The sequence below is a fragment of the Oryzias latipes genome, chromosome 23 (genome assembly GCF_002234675.1).
Source record: "Oryzias latipes chromosome 23, ASM223467v1".
Taxonomy (NCBI): Eukaryota; Metazoa; Chordata; class Actinopteri; order Beloniformes; family Adrianichthyidae; genus Oryzias; species Oryzias latipes.
In genome coordinates this window covers 33,388-51,958 of record NC_019881.2, presented here as the reverse complement: position 1 = coordinate 51,958, position 18,571 = coordinate 33,388, and the positions used below count along the sequence as shown (strand labels likewise).

Here is an 18,571-nt window from a genome sequence, read left to right as displayed (position 1 = left end):
GAAAGGATACAATGTAGCTTTGATATCATCAAGATTCTTTTTAAGGTCTTCGTAGTCCTGGTTTTTCTTAGGGGCCATGGTCAGCTCTCTTTTTTTTTTTGGAGAAAATCAACTTTTTAAGTCACTTGAAGATAGTTGTGTAGCCGCCATGAGCCACAGGCGTCCGTGCTGTAACCCGGAACCGGAACTTATGGAAGTTACACGGTTGGTTTTCTTTTGGATTGGTGACTGCGCGACTAAACGCAGGACCAACATGGTCCAGATCTAAAATGCACACTAATGTGGACTAAATCCACATCTAAACTTAAGACTAATGTGGACAAGATCCACATCGAAACACAGGACTAATTTAGACTAAATTCACATCGAAACGCAGGACTAATGTGGACCAGATCCACATCAAACGCAGGAGTAATGTGGACTAAATCCACATCTAAACGCAGGAATAATGTGGAATATATGCAGATCGAAACGCAGGACTAATGTGGACTAAATCCATATTTAAACGCAGGACTAATGTGGACTAAATCCAGATCTAAACGCAGGACTAATGTGGACTAAATCCATGTCTAAACGCAGGACTAATGTGGACTAAATTCATGTCTAAACGCAGGACTCATGTGGACTAAATCCACATCTAAACATAGGTTTAATGTGGAATAAATCCAGATCTAAACGCAGGACTAATCTGGACTAAATCCACATCGAAACGCAGGAATGATGTGGACTAAATCTAGATCTAAACACAGGACTAATCTGGACTAAATCCACATCGAAACGCAGGACTGATGTGGACTAAATCCAGATCTACACCCAGGACTGATGTGGACTAAATCTAGATGTACACGCAGGACTAATGTGGACTAAATCCACATCGAAACGCTGGACTAATTGGGACTAAATCCAGATCTAAACACAGGACTAATGTGGATTTACCACAGGGCTAATTGTAGGGCTCACCTTACTATTTGTGGTGAAGTAATATGACTTACTGCTCATTCCAAGTTCTTATGCAAATGCTATTTTTCTTAATTGTCAACATTTTAGACATTTTTATATATAATATTATATAATTTTAAAAATTCTGAAGGACTGAAAACGGTCATTGGCTGAATTTGCTGCATTAGGATGTCATATTTACTGAAATCCAAAGTTGTTCCATTCACGTTTGACTTTTTGGAGTTTCTGCTTGAATTTTTTGCAGGATGTCAGAATAGCCTCCCCAGCTGCTGTTTGGATGTGAACTGCCCCCCCCCCCCCCCCCCCCCCCCCCATCTGAGAAATTTTGTTTGAGGATGCTCCAAATAGGGTGGTGGTCAGGGGAGGATGGAGGGCCACAGCATCAGTTTATCTCCTCCTATGCCCAAAGCAGCCAGTGATGCAGCATGTGATAGTATTTTGTCATGCATAAAGAGGATTTTCTTACGGAAAGCACGGCTCTTCTTTTTTTTTATTTTATGTATTTATTTGAATTAGGACAATGCATATTAAACAATGTTTCAGCAGCTGCTTTAACATAAATATAACAGGAGCTAAATTTCATCCGTTGTCCTAGGGCAAGATAAAAAGTTCAACACTTACATTTACAACACAATAAAATAGCACAATATTAGAGGTAAAAATATTTACAAAGGTTATTACAATAAAAAGCAAGTCTAAAAAGTCCAAGAAAGTCACAGAAAAACAACAATAACTAATGTCTGCAGGACTGGTTTGTTTTCAGCCATTGTTTAAGAGCTGTTTGGAAGGTAGGGTAGTTTTCACAGTTCCTAATGTGCTGTGGCAGCGTATTCCATAACTTTGTGCCTCTAATTGACACCTCAGTTTGGCTGAATTTAGTCCTGCGCCTTTAAACATTACAGTCCCCTCGAGTTAAAGCCTTGGTGCCTATTCCAACATTTTTTTTTTTACTTATAAAATCTAACAAGGGGGGAGGGGCCAGCCCATTCAAAACTTTAAAAATGAGACAGGCATCCATGTACATTTTATAACTTTCAAGATCCATTATGCCATACTTGGTTAGAATGTCACATTAATGAAAACGCAGAGGCTTTTTGTCTAAAACTTTCAGGGTTCTCTTAAACAGAGACTTGAGGGGTTTCAAAGTGCTTTCTTTTGTCTGGGACCATGTAGTAAGACAATAAGTTATATGACTAAAAATCAATCAATGCATATAAACCTTTGCAGCCTCAGTAGTCAGAGAAGACCTTATTTGTTTAAAATTTGACAGATTAAATTTAACAATATTGGATATTTTCTTTACATGATCTTTAAAAGTTATGTGTTTCAAAGATACTTGAATTGTTCTACGACTTCCAATCGCTACCTATTGACCACTATAGATGGTTGTTCTTCCCTCGTTGGCTGACGTGAAAAAAACATACATATAGTCTTTTTAGTATTGAGATGTAAGCATGACTTTTGGAGCCACTGAAAGATTGGAACCATGGCTCCAGACAGAACTGCAGCTGCTTCAGCTTTTGTTTTGGCATGAGCATATAGAACTGTATCGTCTGCATATAATTGTATTTTTGTTTTTTTGTATACATCTGGCAGGTTGTTCACATACAAGCTAAATAGAAGTGGCCCCAATACTGAGCCTTGAGGAACTCCATCTGAACAACTAAGAAACGATGACTGTGAATTTTCAATTTCTACCGCTTGTTTTTTGTCATGGAGATATGATTTCATCCAGCAGAGAGCACTGTTCGAGAAATTAAAATATGATAACTTTGCAAGGAGAACATCATGATTAATAGTATCATAGACACGTTTCAGATCAAGGAATACAGCACCCACAAAGCCTCCCTTGTCAAGCAGCTGTTTCACATTTTCAAGGAAATAACAAGTTGCTGTATCAGTGGATTTATTTTTTCTGAAGCCAAACTGCATTGGATGGAGAGAGGTTTGACTATTGTTGAGATGTATAGTTAGTTGTGTTGTGACCGATTTTTCTAAGATGTTTTAAATAATTGGTAGAATGCTTATTGGAGGGTAGTTCTCAGGTTTTGTTTTGTCCCCAGACTTAAAAACAGGTATAACCCTAGCAATTTTCCATGTTGTTGGCACTATGCTATGGTTAATAGACAGATTAATCAGATGTACAATTGGGTGTGCGAGAACATCTTTATGTTGCTTGATAAAATGACTAGAGAAACCATATGCATCTCTAGCTTTGGAGCTTTTGAGGGATGAGATTATTTTTAGAACATCAGGAGCAGATATTTCCTTAATATGAAATATTGGCTTACTATTGTCTACAGATTTCCATGGGATATCTGGACATTTTAGTTGCCGCGTTAAATCTTCAATTGAACTAATAAAAAAGTTATTAGAACTGTTGACAATAATATCCAAATTGTCCGTTAATACACCATTTATCTTAAGCTGGAGCTTTCTGGTGTTATGCTCTTTTTTGCGTCCTAATAGCTTGTTTAGGTGCTCCCATACAATCTTTCCATTTCCATGTGCTTCAATAATTGAATTAATGAAAAAGTTTGCCCTTGCTTTACGCATGTGGTTAATAACCTTGTTTCTAAGAGATGTAAATATCTGACGGTCACTTGTAGTTTTGGTTTTTAGGGATTTTTTCAATGCACTGTCTCTCTCTCATTAATTGTCTAATATCATTATTAATCCATGGTAGGTTTTCTTTAAATTGTTTGGATTCTCCTTTCTTTGAGAAATGAGCCAGTGTGTCATTGATCATTCGTATAAGGAGATTTGAGCTTTCTTCGATGTTATTGTTTTCAACTACATTTGTCCAATTGAGATGTTCAAGATCATTTTTTAAATGCTGTTGCACATTTTTAGGAATAAAAGTGTACGGTATCCCTCTGACTTATCGTGTTGTGCGCTGGTTCCTGATTTTTCTCACACGGAAAATGAAGTTGTGGTCAGAGAGACCAGACAGGAAATTAAATGTCTTGGTAATTCTATCAGGTTTGTTATTAAATATTAAATCAATTTTAGTTTTAGACAAAGTTGTTACTCTTGTTGGACCATTTATGATCTGTGTCAATGTGTGTTTAACAACAAGCTGTTCTAATTTCTTCCTGTCTGGTATATTATCCCAATTGATGTTTAGATCACCCATAACAATAATCTCTCTTGAAGAATTACAGTGATTTAAAATAGACTCAAACTGATCATAAAAGATGTCCTTGGCAGAAGGAGGCCTGTACATACAAATCACAGTAAAAGACATTGTAGAATGAAGTGTTACATTTAGACCTATACATTCAATTCCTGTTTCCTCTGGCCAACTAATTAACTCACATTTAAAATGATCTTTGATATAAATCAACCCCCCCCCCACCTCTTCCATTTTCTCTATTTTTTTCTGAATAATTTGTATCCTGGGATAGTAATGGCAGCTGTAGGTGAAGTCGAAGTCGGCCAACTTTCAGATATTCCTAGCATATCAATATTGGATTCACTTAGCAGATGTTCAATTTGCTCACTTTTATTAACAACACTGCGAACATTGATGTGGCCAGGTAGAATTCCTTTTGGTTTTGACGTGGAATCCCAGATAACTTTTGCATTATTGAGTGTTTGGAAAAATCGTATTTTCTGTTGTTTTTTTTTTTATTTTTTTTTGCGTCTGTTATTGATGAAGAACTTGTGAAACAATGTTCATTTGTGTTTAACATTGTTAATTGCGGTATACCTGTGTCCAATAATTGTGTCCTGGGGAGCTGAGGTGGAGGAGGCCTGGTTAGGTGCAACTGTTGCCCAGGGAGCTGAGGTGAGAGCCCACTTAGCTGTGGCTGATGAGGGAATCTGTGTAGTTGGGGTGATAGCCAAGCCCGATGTAGTGATAGCCTGGTTAGCTGTGGTGCTGGCTGTAGTCCATCCAAGTCATAGCTCAGAACAGGTCCAGGATTTATCTCAATATCACCAGCCAAAATGAGTATCATCACAAGGTTGATAAGCCTCTGGAGGGGCCTTGTTGATTTTACTTGTTCATGTTTACCTGGAGGTGGTCTTGCATGTCCAAAATCCAGAACCCTTTCAAACAGAAGTTGTTGACTCCTCTTTGTTGAATAAAGAGTTGCGTTATTATCCATTTTTCGTGGACACATCAGACTCCAGAAAAGATAAAATGCCATAAAAACTACAGATAGACGTATTAATGGGAGACTCCAGGCCGTTTTGAGTTTTTTGGGCCTTCTTTGTTACAAACACACAGGACCTGCCAGCCTGTGTGTATGCAACTTGGCGGCCATCTTGGAGATTTTCCCTCTTTTTGTACCATGGAGGAATGTGGTCAGTCAGAAGCTCCACCTACTTTTCAGAGGTCATTTTCACACCTTCAGGGACCCTAAGGGGGCCGACCATCTCTCTTTAGTTGGTCTTCATGTAGGTCTGGGCCCATTTCAGCTGCTGTTGCTTGAGAGTTCTGTTTAGTGGTGACTGAATAGAAGGTTTACATAAAGCTGCAAGCTTCTGAAGGATCCTGCACCTTGATGTTCGTGAGACTCCAGAGACACCAGCAGCTTCAAATCTCTGCTTTCCGCTTTTTGACAGCAGCTGGTCTCTTAATCTGATAAATTTGTCTGGCAGAAACCTCTCTCATTCTGCTTCGATCTGCACAAACCTGTGTGTGCTCTAATCAGCCACAAATATCTTAATAGTACGGGTGTGTATCTGCAAGAGTCTGGCTTAACGATACATATTCCGATTTTGTACCAGAACGCATTTTCTTTGTTTGATTTTTTGAATATGACTTAGAAAGAACTCTACCTGAATGTCAGTACGTCTTCCATTGTAATAAAATGGTCAAATTCAGTTTATTTAATGATCACAATGTTAAGCATTGCAACTGGATCTCATATATAAGTTGCTTTTATCCAGGCAAATTCATTGTGCTTTTATTTTGGTAACTTAAAATATATAAAGGGAACAGTCGGCATTGTCTGATTTCCAAAACAAAATATTTTTCAGTAAAAGAAAAAAAAATAGAATGAATGTTCCTTAACCAATCAGGTTCTAAAAGTATGATTGAGGAAATAAAGTGCTGTTTATTTCACACATAAATGTAGTTTAATGTAGTGAACAGAGCTTCAAAAATAAAGGAGAAAAAAACAAATTCCATCCAGAAACAATAAAGTGATGATGATGAGGCAGCATGATAGGATGAAGAGCTTTAATGTGGCTCAGATGCTTTGCTTCCATGACAGTCTGCTCTGCAGCTGCAGCTCCACGTTCTCACACGTGGAAGTAAACACAGATTACACCGCTCAACACCACGACGATGGCCTTTTTTCAGAGCGTTGGACACAAAAACAGAGTAGCAGTTTTTTGTTTTTGTTGTTTTTCATTGTGACGTTCATTGAACCAGGACGTTTATTTTTCTCCAAAGCACCGCAATCCATGTTTTTATCTGATACTGGCAGCAACATGGAACAGAGTTTGGGTTCAGTACCCGCCCCAAGTAAAAGTAGTTGATGTCTCAGAACAACAGAAAGAGCTGCTTGTGGCTCAGCTCTTGTAGTTGTTTTGTGTTGTAGAGCTGTGTTCTCTGCTGCCAGCTAGCGGTTGGAGGTTGAAATGGAAAACAAGTCAGACGCTGAAGGAAGCCCATAAATAATTGAATGAATATCGTCCTGACAGCATTTGAGTCAATAAAAGAATCGCCAAATGAGGGAGTCACGTGATGAGGTGCCAGGATATGGCTGCATAATGGATGAGCTCCATACCCCGTCTTAGTTTTCTACGTCAAATTACGAAACTCTTCCCATCTGCATAATTTAAACACAGCTAAACTTGTTAAGATACAATAATATTTTTTCTCTCCCATCCGAAACATCGCCATGAGTCAGAAAAAACGAAGTATACAAACGTACCTCCCGACTGTCTGTACTGGCGAAGCTAGCCCTGCTAATCAACATGAGGGCCAGAGGACCGAAATAAGCGACCTGCTTGCAGAAATGACTAAAGTGGGAGCTACACTGAATACGGTGGCAAGTGATGTTTCGCTAATTAAGTCTGACACGACAGAGTTAAAGAACACCGTAAGTGCAATCCAACTACGGCTAACTGGAGCCGAGAACCGCATTTCGGACATGGTGGACTAAGTTGGTAACGTGGCCAAAGACAAGAAGCTGTTAGCTAAGAAGCTGGAGCTACTTTGGGCTTGTGCGGATGATCAAGAAAACAGACATCGGCAGAAGAATATAAGATTGGTGGGACTGAAAGAATGAATGGAAGGAAATGGCTCTAAAATTATATAACAATGGGTAATATGGATATTAACCTGGTGTCTTGGAATATAAATGGCTGCAGCACGCCGATTAAAAGGAAAAAAGTTCTCAGTCACCTAAAAATTTCATGATACTGATGTTGCGTGTATCCAAGAAACGCATTTTGGAAATGATAAGGAAGCCTTAAAAATGAGAAGAGACTGGATTGGCCAAGTGTTTCACAACTCGGTATCGAATAAAAGCCGTGGTGTGATGACACTTATCAACAAAAAACTTAACTTTGTATTTCTAAAGCAGCTTCAGGATGATGATAAATCTAGCCACAGGGGTTGCAAGCCAGTTACTTCTGTGCCAGTCCCAAGCCCGGATAAATAGAGAGGGTTGCGTCAGGAAGGGCATCCGGTGTAAAAATTGCCAAAATAACCATGCGAATCATCCACAACACTTTAAACACACCGGATCGGTCGAGGCCCAGGTTAACAACGACCGCCACCGATGCTGTTAACCTACAGGGTGTCGGTGGAAATTTGACTACTGTTGGTCGAAGAAAGAGGGGAGGCAGAAGGGTCCGTGGCCAGAGAGAGAAGGGAAAAGGCAGGAACATAGGTTTGAGAATAGGGACTCTTAACGTTGGCACAATGACAGGGAAAGGCAGAGAGCTGGCAGACATGATGGAGAGAAGGAAGGTAGATGTACTGTGTGTGCAGGAGACAAGGTGGAAGGGCAGCAAGGCACGTAGTATTGGAGGAGGATACAAACTGTTCTATCATGGTGTTGATAGGAAGAGGAACGGGGTAGGAGTGATTCTGAAGGGGGAGTTTGTAAACAGTGTTCTAGAGGTGAAAAGAGTCTCAGACAGGATGATGAGCCTAAAGTTAGAAATTGAAGGGGTGATGGTGAATGTAGTCAGTGGGTATGCGCCACAGGTTGGCTGTGAGTTAGAAGTGAAGGAGAGATTCTGGAGTGAGTTGGATGAGGTCATAGAGAGTATCCCCAGAGGAGAGAGAGTTGTTATTGGAGCAGACTTTAATGGGCATGTTGGTGAGGGCAATAGAGGTGATGAGGAGGAGATGGGCAGGTTTGGTGTGAAGGAAAGGAATCTGGAGGGACAGATGGTGGTGGACTTTGTGAAGAGGATGGAAATGGCTGTAGTCAACACTTACTTCCAGAAGAGAGAGGAACATAGAGTGACATACAGAAGTGGAGGTAGGAGTACTCAGGTGGACTACATCCTAGACGAGGTCATTTGAGAGAGGTTAATGACTGCAAAGTGGTGGTAGGAGAGAGTGTAGCCAGACAGCACCGCATGGTGGTGTGTAAGATGACTCTGGAGGTCAGGAAGAAGAAGAGAGGGAAAACAGAAAAGAAGACCAAGTGGTGGAAGCTACAGAATGAAGAAACTTGTGAGGAATTTAGGCAGAAGTTGAGACAGGTCCTGGGTGGTCAGGATGAGCTTCCAGATGACTGGGAAACTACAGCAGAGATTATCAGGGAAACAGGTAGGAAGGTGCTAGGTGTGTCATCTGGAAAGAGGAAAGACTGTAAAGAGACTTAGTGGTGGAATGAGGAAGTACAGGAATGCGTCCAGAGGAAGAGGTTGGCTAAAAGGAAGTGGGATGTAGAAAGGACTGAGGAAGGTAGACAGGAGTACAAGGAAGCACAGCGTAGAGTGAAGAGAGAGGTGGCAAAGGCCAAACAGAAAACTTACGATGAGCTATATGACAGGTTAGACACAAAGGAAGGAGAGAAGGACTTGTACAGGCTAGCGAGACAGAGATGGGAAGGATGTGCAACAGATAAGGGTAATTAAGGATAGAGATGGAAAGGTGCTAACAACCCAGGAGAGTGTACAGAAAAGATGGAAGGAGTATTTTGAGGAGCTGATGAACGAGGAAAATTACAGGGAAAGAAGGGAGGAAGATGTGGTTGTTGTGGAGCAGGAAGTAGCAGAGATTGGAAAGGATGAGGTTAGGAAGGCTCTGAAAAGGATGAAGAGCGGAAAGGCCGTTGGTCCTGATGACGTACCTGTGGAGGTATGGAAGTGCTTAGGAGAGACAGCAGTGGAATTTCTAACGAGTTTGTTCAATAGGATTTTAGAGTGAGAAGATGCCTGAGGAATGGAGGAGAAGCGTTCTGGTCCCGATCTTTAAGAACAAGGGTAACACGCAGAACTGCAGCAACTATAGAGGAATAAAGTTGATGAGCCACACAATGAAGCTGTGGGAAAGAGTAGTGGAAGCTTAGGCTTAGGCTAAGGCTTAGGAAGAAGGTGGAGATTTGTGAGCAGCAGTGTGGTTTCATGCCCCGTAAGAGCACCACTGATGCCATTTTTGCTTTGAGAATGTTGATGGAAAAGTACAGAGATGGTCAGAAGGAGCTGCATTGTGTGTTCGTAGATTTAGAGAAGGCGTATGACAGGGTGCCGAGGGAGGAGCTGTGGTACTGTATGAGGTCGTCTGGAGTGGCAGAGAAGTATGTCAGAGTAGTTCAAGACATGTATGAGAGAAGTATGACGGTGGTGAGATGTGCTGTAGGTCAGACAGAGGAGTTCAAGGTGGAGGTGGGACTACACCAAGGATCAGCTTTGAGTCCCTTTTTGTTTGCTATGCTGATGGAAAGGCTGACAGACGAGGTAAGACAGGAATCTCCCTGGACAATGATGTTTGCGGATGACATTGTAATTTGCAGTGAGAGTAACGAGCAGGTGGAGGAACAGCTAGAGAGGTGGAGGTTTGCTCTGGAAAGAAGAGGCATGAAGGTCAGTTGTAGTAAGACAGAATACATGTGTCTGAACGAGAGGGATCAAGGTAGAAGTGTTAGGTTACAGGGGGCTGAGCTGAAGAAGGTTTAAGTACTTGGGGTCAACAGTTCAGTGTGATGGGGAGTGTGGAAAAGAGGTGAAGAGGCGAGTGCAGGCAGGTTGGAGCGGGTGGAGGAAAGTGTCAGGAGTGTTGTGTGACAGAAGAGTGTCAGCAAGACTCAAAGGAAAGGTGTACAAGACAGTGGTGAGACCAGCTCTGCTCTATGGGTTAGAGACGGTAGAAGTGAGACAGAGACAAGAGGCTGATATGGAGGTAGTGGAGATGAAGATGTTGAGTTTCTCCTTAGGAGTGACCAGGTTAGATAGGATAAGGAACGAGTACATCAGAGGGACGGCTCATTTTGCCTGTGTTAGCGACAAAGTCAGAGAAGCCAGACTGAGATGGTTTGGACATGTTCAGAGGAGGGATAGTGGATATATTGGTAGAAGGATGTTGGAGATGGAGCTGCCTGGCCGGAGGGCAAGAGGACGGCCAAAGAGGAGATATATGGATGTCTTAACAGAGGACATGAAGTTGGCTAATGTTAGGGTAGAAGATGTTCATGATAGAGTGAGGTGAAAAAGGATGATTCGCTGTGGCGACCCCTGATGGGAAAAGCCAAAAGAGAAAGAAGAAGCTTCAGGATGATGATGGACGACTGCTATGCATTCAGGCCCTTATTAATGGGATTAAGGTTGTTTTGGTGAATGTGTATGCCCCAAATGGGGATGAACCTGACTTTATTTACAAGATTAATAAGATGGTGAGTAATTTAGAAGGACATATATTAATAGGTGGGGACTTTAACCAGGTGTCCGATGATTTTCTAGATAAAAGTACTAACAATGTTAAGTCCAACACCAGAAAAGGGTTGGCATTAAATTCTCTTAAAGAGGAAATTGGGTTGGTAGATGTCTGGAGACTTGTACACCCCTTGGAAAGGGAATATACATTCTACTCACACTCCCACAAATCTTATTCTCGAATTGATTATTTTCTTATCTCAAACTCAAGCACTGAACTAGTTACCAATTGTGAAATAGGTGTTATTGCCCTCACTGATCATGCACCAGTGGAACTACACATTCATTTACAAATGGGTAAAATTAAGCGTGGTAGATGGAGACTAAACTTGGGTATCCTGCTGGATGAACAGTTTGTAGCATCATTGAAAGAGGAAATCAAATGTTTTTTAGATGTAAATATTGGATCAACTGACAGGATGGCCACGGTATGGGATGCTCTTAAGGCATTCATGAGAGGAAAATGTCTGGGCTATAGCTCTAAAAAAGCAAGAGAGAGCAGGGAGAAAAAAGGAATAAAAGAAGTGGGAAAAACAGCTAGCACAAAACCATAATGAAAGTAAATTTAAAGAAATTTGTAAACTGAAATCTAACCTCCATGAAACATATAACAAAAAGGCTGAATATGCACTTTTTCGGCTCAAAAGAAACTATCTATGAGAAGGGTGAAAAGACGGTAAAGCTCAAGTCAAGATCAAGTTGGTTTTGTCAAAAATAGACTGTCAGCTGATAACATGAGGAGATTACTACATCTTCTATGGATGAATAAACCTAGCTCCAACCCTGTAGTCGCAATATCCCTTGATGCCCAAAAGGCTTTCGATAGGGTTGGGAAATTTTTGTTTACAGTACTAACAAGATTTGGATTTGGAGACGTTTGCCGGTGGATCAAGACATTATACTCGGGACCAAAAGCTGCAGTTTTCACAAATGGGGTACTATCTCCTTTTTTTGATATCTCTAGATCAACCCGTCGGGGATGCAGTCTCAGCCCGCTCTTACTCACAATATTTTTGGAACCCCTGGCTATCCAAATCAGGGAAGATTCTAGAATTAAGGGCGTATATGGAGGGGATAGGGACCATAAACTATTTCTGTATGCGGATGATATTCTAATACTGAACCAAGACCCCGCTAACTCCATACCAACTCTACTAGAGGTTATTAATGAATACTCCAAACTTTTTGGGTATAAAATAAATTGGCACAAATCAGAGGCAATGCCAGTATCTCAAACTTGCACCCCAAACTTGCTGTCTGGTTTTAACTGCAGATGGGTAGATAAAGGGATGAAATATTTAGGTATTGATCTGAACCCAAGTATTCTTGACATTATGGCAGATAATATGGAAAAATTACTCACCAAAACTAAAACTAATTTAGATAAGTGGAGTAAGTTAAACTTGACGTTATGGGGTAAGGTTAATACAATAAAAATGGCTGTGGCCCCGCTAATTAATTACTACACTGGAATGTTACCAATGAGCATCCCAAAACAAATGCTACTAAGATATAATAAAATGATTAAAGATTTTCTTTGGCTCTGCCAACCAAAAAAAGATGGCGGATTAGCTCTACCTAATATAGAACACTACAGCATCTCCTTTGAGATGTCAAGACTGACAAAGCACTGGGTTGGTAGAGAGTTGGACGCAGACTGGGTCCTAGTAGAACGGGGCATTACGTTCCCATATACACCGATGGAGATATTAGTGCAAAAGCCAGGTGAACGGCGAAGCAAGACCAATAACCCAATCTTGGAATTCTCAAAGATGGTATGGTTAGAGATGCATAAAAAGTGTAAGCTCTCTCCACAACTTCAAAAGTATGCATCTTTATGGCACAACATTAAAATTAAGATTGGTAAACAATCTATCTATTGGGCACAGTGGTTGCAAAAAGGTATTAGAACAAGTGGCGATTTATTCCAAGGGGATATTTTCATGTCATATGATGACATTAAGATGAAATATAATTTGGAAGGACATGGCAACTTTTGGAGGTATTTACAACTTGCTTGAAAGGGAAAGTTGGGTTGTCGCAAGATGGAAATCCAATAGAAAACTTTCTACGACTACCCACATTGCTAAGCAAGGCATTCAAATGGTATAAAATCTGCCCATGGGCTAAAAAAAAACACAAGCAAATGACTTAAAACAATATGGGAAAGAGACCTGTGTTGTACAATTGATGATGATTCATGGCAAACAATTCTTTCTGACAATGGAATTTACATCAGGGAAGCCAGAGGCAAATTTATTCAATGTAAAATACTTAACAGGTACTACCACACTCCATCTAGACTTCATGTGATGGGAATCAGTGAAAATGATCTGTGTTGGAAGTGTCATAAGGAGAGAGGTACCTTTATTCATGCAATATGGGAGTGCTCACTTATTTCTACATTTTGGAGTAAAGTGTTGGAATGCATACAGGGCTGGATAGCATGTGAACTTCACAAATCTCCAAGACTATGTCTCTTAGGGGATAGAAAAGAGGTGCCGCTACTAAGCAAAACTACTTTCAGAGTATTGAATACTGGACTGGTGACATGTGCTCGTCTTATTTTGAAATTATGGAAAGAACCCCAAATCCCAACGCTAAAAATGTGGAAAGAAAAAATTATAGAAAATAGCGCCTGTGAAAAGATGTTAGGAAAAGTGAGTTGCAAAAATATATATGTGGCTGAAAAATGGGACAGCTTTTATCTTTATCTATCAATGATGCCTTAATGATGACACGTTAATACACTATGTATGGCAAACTGTTATCGGTAATCCTCACTTGTTTATGTTTATGTTCTGTTTTTATTTTTATTTTGGTGTTTTTTGTTTTTATTAGGGGGGTTTGTTGTACATGTAAACTGTGAAAACTCAATAAAATACTTGAATTACAAAAAAAAAAGAATCGCCAAATGAACTATCGCCATGTATCGCAGAAAGGATTTTTTTTCCAACACCCCTACTTAATAGAACACAATATCAAGTCACATCATCCAGAAGTTAATTGAAAAACAAAGAATTTTATCTTTTTGATACTTAAATACAATTTGCATAACAAAAGACCCACCTTTTTAATTTGGATTTTAGTTTATCTTATCTGCTTATTTATTCTGTTAGTTTTATTATATATTTTATTCATTCAATCTTATTCTCAATTTTATGTTTTTATATACATCTTATGTCTTTAATTTTAGCATCTTGTCATGATTTTAGCCACAGTGTTTCTCGTGGGGATCTTTTCTATCAGGGCTTGTCGGCTTGGTCGGTGGTTGTTGCCCTTTTTTGGGCAGCTGGAGTTTAACTTTAAAGCCTCACGGCTGTGAAGTAGGCCCCTTTGCCGTCCCGGTGTGGGGGGGGGGGGGGGGGGGGGGGGGGGGGGGCACTGGTGATTTTCCTACATCCGAGCTGCTCCTGGTATGAAGAGATTCCCAAATACTGTTTCCTCACAGCAGAGCCAGGCCTGAAGTTTCTTTTAGAAGTTACTTTCATAAGTATTCATTGTGTGGGGTCAAGGGGTCGTATGTTTTTAATGGAGGGGAGTGGAAGAGGTAAAGGGGGGGGGGGGGGTATTATAATCTGTGTTTTTTTTGTTTTAAATGTTAAACCACTGTTACGGCCCCGACAGGCAAACCTGTCCCAGTCTAGGGGAAAATCACAAAGGGGCCAAAACATATGGATGATGGACACCAAATAAGTTAAGAACACAGTTTATTAAGTGGTAGAAATAACCTGTGTCCTGTAAAACAAAAAGAAATAATTACTGTGCTGGTCCCAAAAAAAGACAAAACCGAGGGATTGGAGCCTTTGCCAAACAGAAAATAATTCAGGGAGACAACTGACCCAGCCACGTTGACCGTTGGAGTCAGCAGCTCCCTGCTAAGGCTGCCTAACAGAATCTAACTATTAAAAATAAATTAAAAAAAGCCCGCAAATAAGGACTACCAAGGTCCAACCCCAAACTAAAATAACAAAACCCAGCAGTATAAGACTGCTGAGGACCAAGAAGGAATCAAGAGAAAATGAAAACCAACCAGCACAGCTCCAACTCAAACCAACTGCTCCTCAGCCTCCTGCTCTCTTCTCTCTGGATTGCCTCTCCTGTCTTAAATACCTGGCAGGTGCTGATCAAGACCATTGGCTTCACCTGCCAGGTGAGCAGAGTGTTGGGATGCAGCAGCACATAACAACCACTTCGAGTTGCGCAGTTGTATGAAAAGCACTTTTTAATAAAGTTTGATTGATTATGATATTTTTGTAATCACTACATATCTTTGGAATAATGGAAGATGTTCCTGACAAAAATGTTTGCTTTAGCTTGATGAGTTTTTTTTACATCAGAGAATTCCAAAAACTACAAAGGTACCTCCTGAAGCATTTCAAAGTTATTGGGGGAATTTTTGTTGATAATCTGTCTTGTTGGCACTTTTTTCACTTCTTCTTTTCTCTTATTCTCACGCTCAGGTGTGTACGCTGGAATCAAGTTCTTCATCATAGACTTCATGTTTAAAAGCTGCCCGAAGCTCCGAGACAAATATGACACACCTTACATCGTGTGGAACAGCCTTCCCACTGACCCACAGCTGAAAGAGAGGACTAACGCCACCGTTTCCCGTCGGGTAAGAACACCTTCTCTTTTCTGCTATACCAACTGTTGATGCAGGAAAATTCACACCACGTCAATGCTATAAGGTTAATGTAAGATCTGTTTTTAAAACCATTTAAATGATGTTGAATGCATTTTTCTTAATTTTTAGAAAAAGACGGTCATCAAAATGAAGCAGCAAAGTACTGGTACTTAACTTGTACTTTTATTAGTGTCCACCAGATAGCGACATTATTGTAGCCCTAACATTTTTTACATAATAATCAGAATCAAAGGTTGCTGCTGTTTTTATTAGAAAAATCATCAAATACTCCTTAAAATTTATTTTGTATCACTTCTTTGACTTAGTTTAGAAAAATACAATAGGTTTTTGAACAAATTGATAGTTTTTTAGGAGTTAGGATCCCAAATAGATGCCATATTTCGGAACGCATTAGTTTAAAAATAGTTTTAAAATTCTTGATTATAACAGATTTAAACCCTGGAGGAACCATAGAACAATGTTCTTCTTGGCTTTTTAAAGTTAACTGACTGACTTTTTTTGTAGCAGCATTTGGCAGCTGCTAAATAAATTTTTATATATATATATATATATATATATTTTTTTTTTAAATACAATAAAAAAATGAAATAAAAAAGTCTAAAGAAAAAAACGTGGCCAAATTTGAAACTATGGGCTGTCCAGCTAAAGGTGGTCAAATATTTACGTTTTCTTTTCTTTTCTTTTCTTTTTTTGTATACCTGCAGAAAAAAGCATTTATGTTTATTTTTGTTGCCGAAGAAATTTAAAGCATTAACACAAAAAACAATTTAATACAATGTTAGAAAACAAGTTACAGAGGGTCAAAAAATGGTTTTGTCAGCCACCAATTGTTTAAGTTCTCCAACTTAAAAAGATGAGAGGCATGTTCATCATCGGTAAACCTCAACAATGAGGAACACAATATGCCAAGAATCCAGAATATCACATTTTCTGATTTTTTTTTTAAAGAATTTATTTGTAAATGGTGTAAAATGGATATTTGGTCAATAAACAAACAAGCTAGAGTTCTGTCTCTCACAGACCTGTAACTTCTTCTGTAGAGGATCCTCTGTCCTCCACTGTTACCTGTATTAATGTCACCGATTGGAACTGGTTATGTATAGAAAAGACATCTGTCCACAACCTCAGACGGTCACACTCCAAACTCCACTGTGGAGACCAGAGAGCTGTCTAAGGACACCAGAAACCAGATTGTTGACCTGCACCAGGCTGGAAAACTGAATCTGCTACAGGTAAGCAGCTTGGAGTGAAGAAATCAACTATTAGAACATGGAAGACATACAAGACCACTGAGAACCTCCCTCCATCTGGGGCTCCCCCCAAGATCTCACCCCGTGGGGTCAGAATGATCTCAAGAACGGTGAGCAAAAATCCCAGAATCCCATGGTGGACCTAGTGAATGACCTGCAGAGAGCTGGGACCAAAGTAACAAAGGCTACCATCAGTAACACACTACACCACCAGGGACTCAAACCCTGCAGGGCCAGACGTGTCCCCCTGCTAAAGCCAGTACATGTGCAGAACCGTCTACAGTCTGCTAGAGAGCATTTGGAGGATCCAGAAGAGGATTGGGAGAATGTCCTATGATCAGATGAAACCACAGTAGAACTTTTTGGTAAGAACTCTACTGGTTGGAGGAGAAAGAATGCTGAGCTGCATCCAAAGAACTCCAGGCCTACTGTAAAGCATGGGGGTGGAAGCATCATGCTGTGGGGCTGTTTTTCAGGAGAGAGACCAGGACGACTGATCCATGTAAAGGAAAGAATGATTGGAGCCATGTATGGGCAGATTTGGAATGAAAACCTCCTTCCATCAGCACTGAAGATGAAACATGGCTGTGTCTTTCAGCATGACAACCTTCCCAAACACATGTTACCCTGGTAACAAAGGAGGGGCTTCATAAGAAGCATTTTAAGGTCCTGGAGTGGCCTAACCAGTCTCCAGATCTCAACCCCATAGAAAATCTTTGGAGGGAGTTGAAATGACAGCCCTAAAACATCACTGCTCTAGAGATCTGCATGGAGGAATTGACCAAAACATCACTGCTCTAGAGGAGATCTGCATGCAGGAATGGACCAAAACATCACTGCTCTAGAGGAGATCTGCATGGAGGAATGGACCAAAACATCACTGCTCTAGAGGAGATCTGCAGGGAGGAATGGACCAAAACAACACTGCTCTAGAGGAGATCTGCAGGGAGGAATGGACCAAAACATCACTGCTCTAGAGGAGATCTGCAGGGAGGAATGGACCAAAACAACACTGCTCTAGAGGAGATCTGCAGGGAATAATGGACCAAAACATCACTGCTCTAGAGGAGATCTGCAGGGAGGAATGGACCAAAACATCACTGCTCTAGAGGAGATCTGCATGGAGGAATGGACCAAAACATCACTGCTCTAGAGGAGATCTGCATGGAGGAATGGGCCAAAACATCACTGCTCTAGAGGAGATCTGCATGCAGGAATGGGCCAAAACATCACTGCTCTAGAGGAGATCTGCATGGAGGAATGGACCAAAACATCACTGCTCTAGAGGAGATCTGCAGGGAGGAATGGACCAAAACATCACTGCTCTAGAGGAGATCTGCAGGGAATAATGGACCAAAACATCACTGCTCTAGAGGAGATCTGCATGGAGGAATGGACCAAAACATCACTGCTCTAGAGGAGATCTGCATGGAGGAATGGACCAAAACACCAGAAACAGTTTGTGAAAACCTTGTGAAGATTTACAGAAATTTTTTACAGAGATTTTACAGAAAACATTTGCTTGCTCTCAATACCAAAGATTATATAACAGATTATATTAAGTATTGAGTTGAAATTTTGTGATTGACCAAATATTTATTTTCCACCATAATTTACAAATAAATTATTCAATCAGACAATGTAATTTTCTGGATTTTTTTTCTCATTTTTTGTGTCATAGTTGAGGAACAGTTAGTGGCTGACTAAATACTTTTTGGCCCCACCGTGGTTAAAGGATGACCGGAGGGTGGGCTAGTCAGGTTTGGTCAGATCTTCCATCAGCTGCAGGTTTGCTGTCGTCCACCTCCCACTGCCCCCCTGCACTGAACAAAGGGGCAGCATAAATAAATTATCACTGCCC

At 40.4% G+C, this 18,571-nt stretch overlaps 1 protein-coding gene across 5 annotated transcripts in view; it reads left to right on the top strand.

Moving 5' to 3' along the window:
• Positions 1-18,571, top strand: part of gramd4 (GRAM domain containing 4) — a 136,093-nt gene that overhangs the window by 105,109 nt on the left and 12,413 nt on the right. For all 5 annotated transcript variants that reach the window (XM_023952572.1, XM_023952571.1, XM_023952573.1 and 2 more), the window contains one exon: positions 15,276-15,430. In XM_023952572.1, coding sequence (XP_023808340.1) covers positions 15,276-15,430 — 155 coding nt within the window. The remainder of the gene's footprint in view (positions 1-15,275; positions 15,431-18,571) is intronic.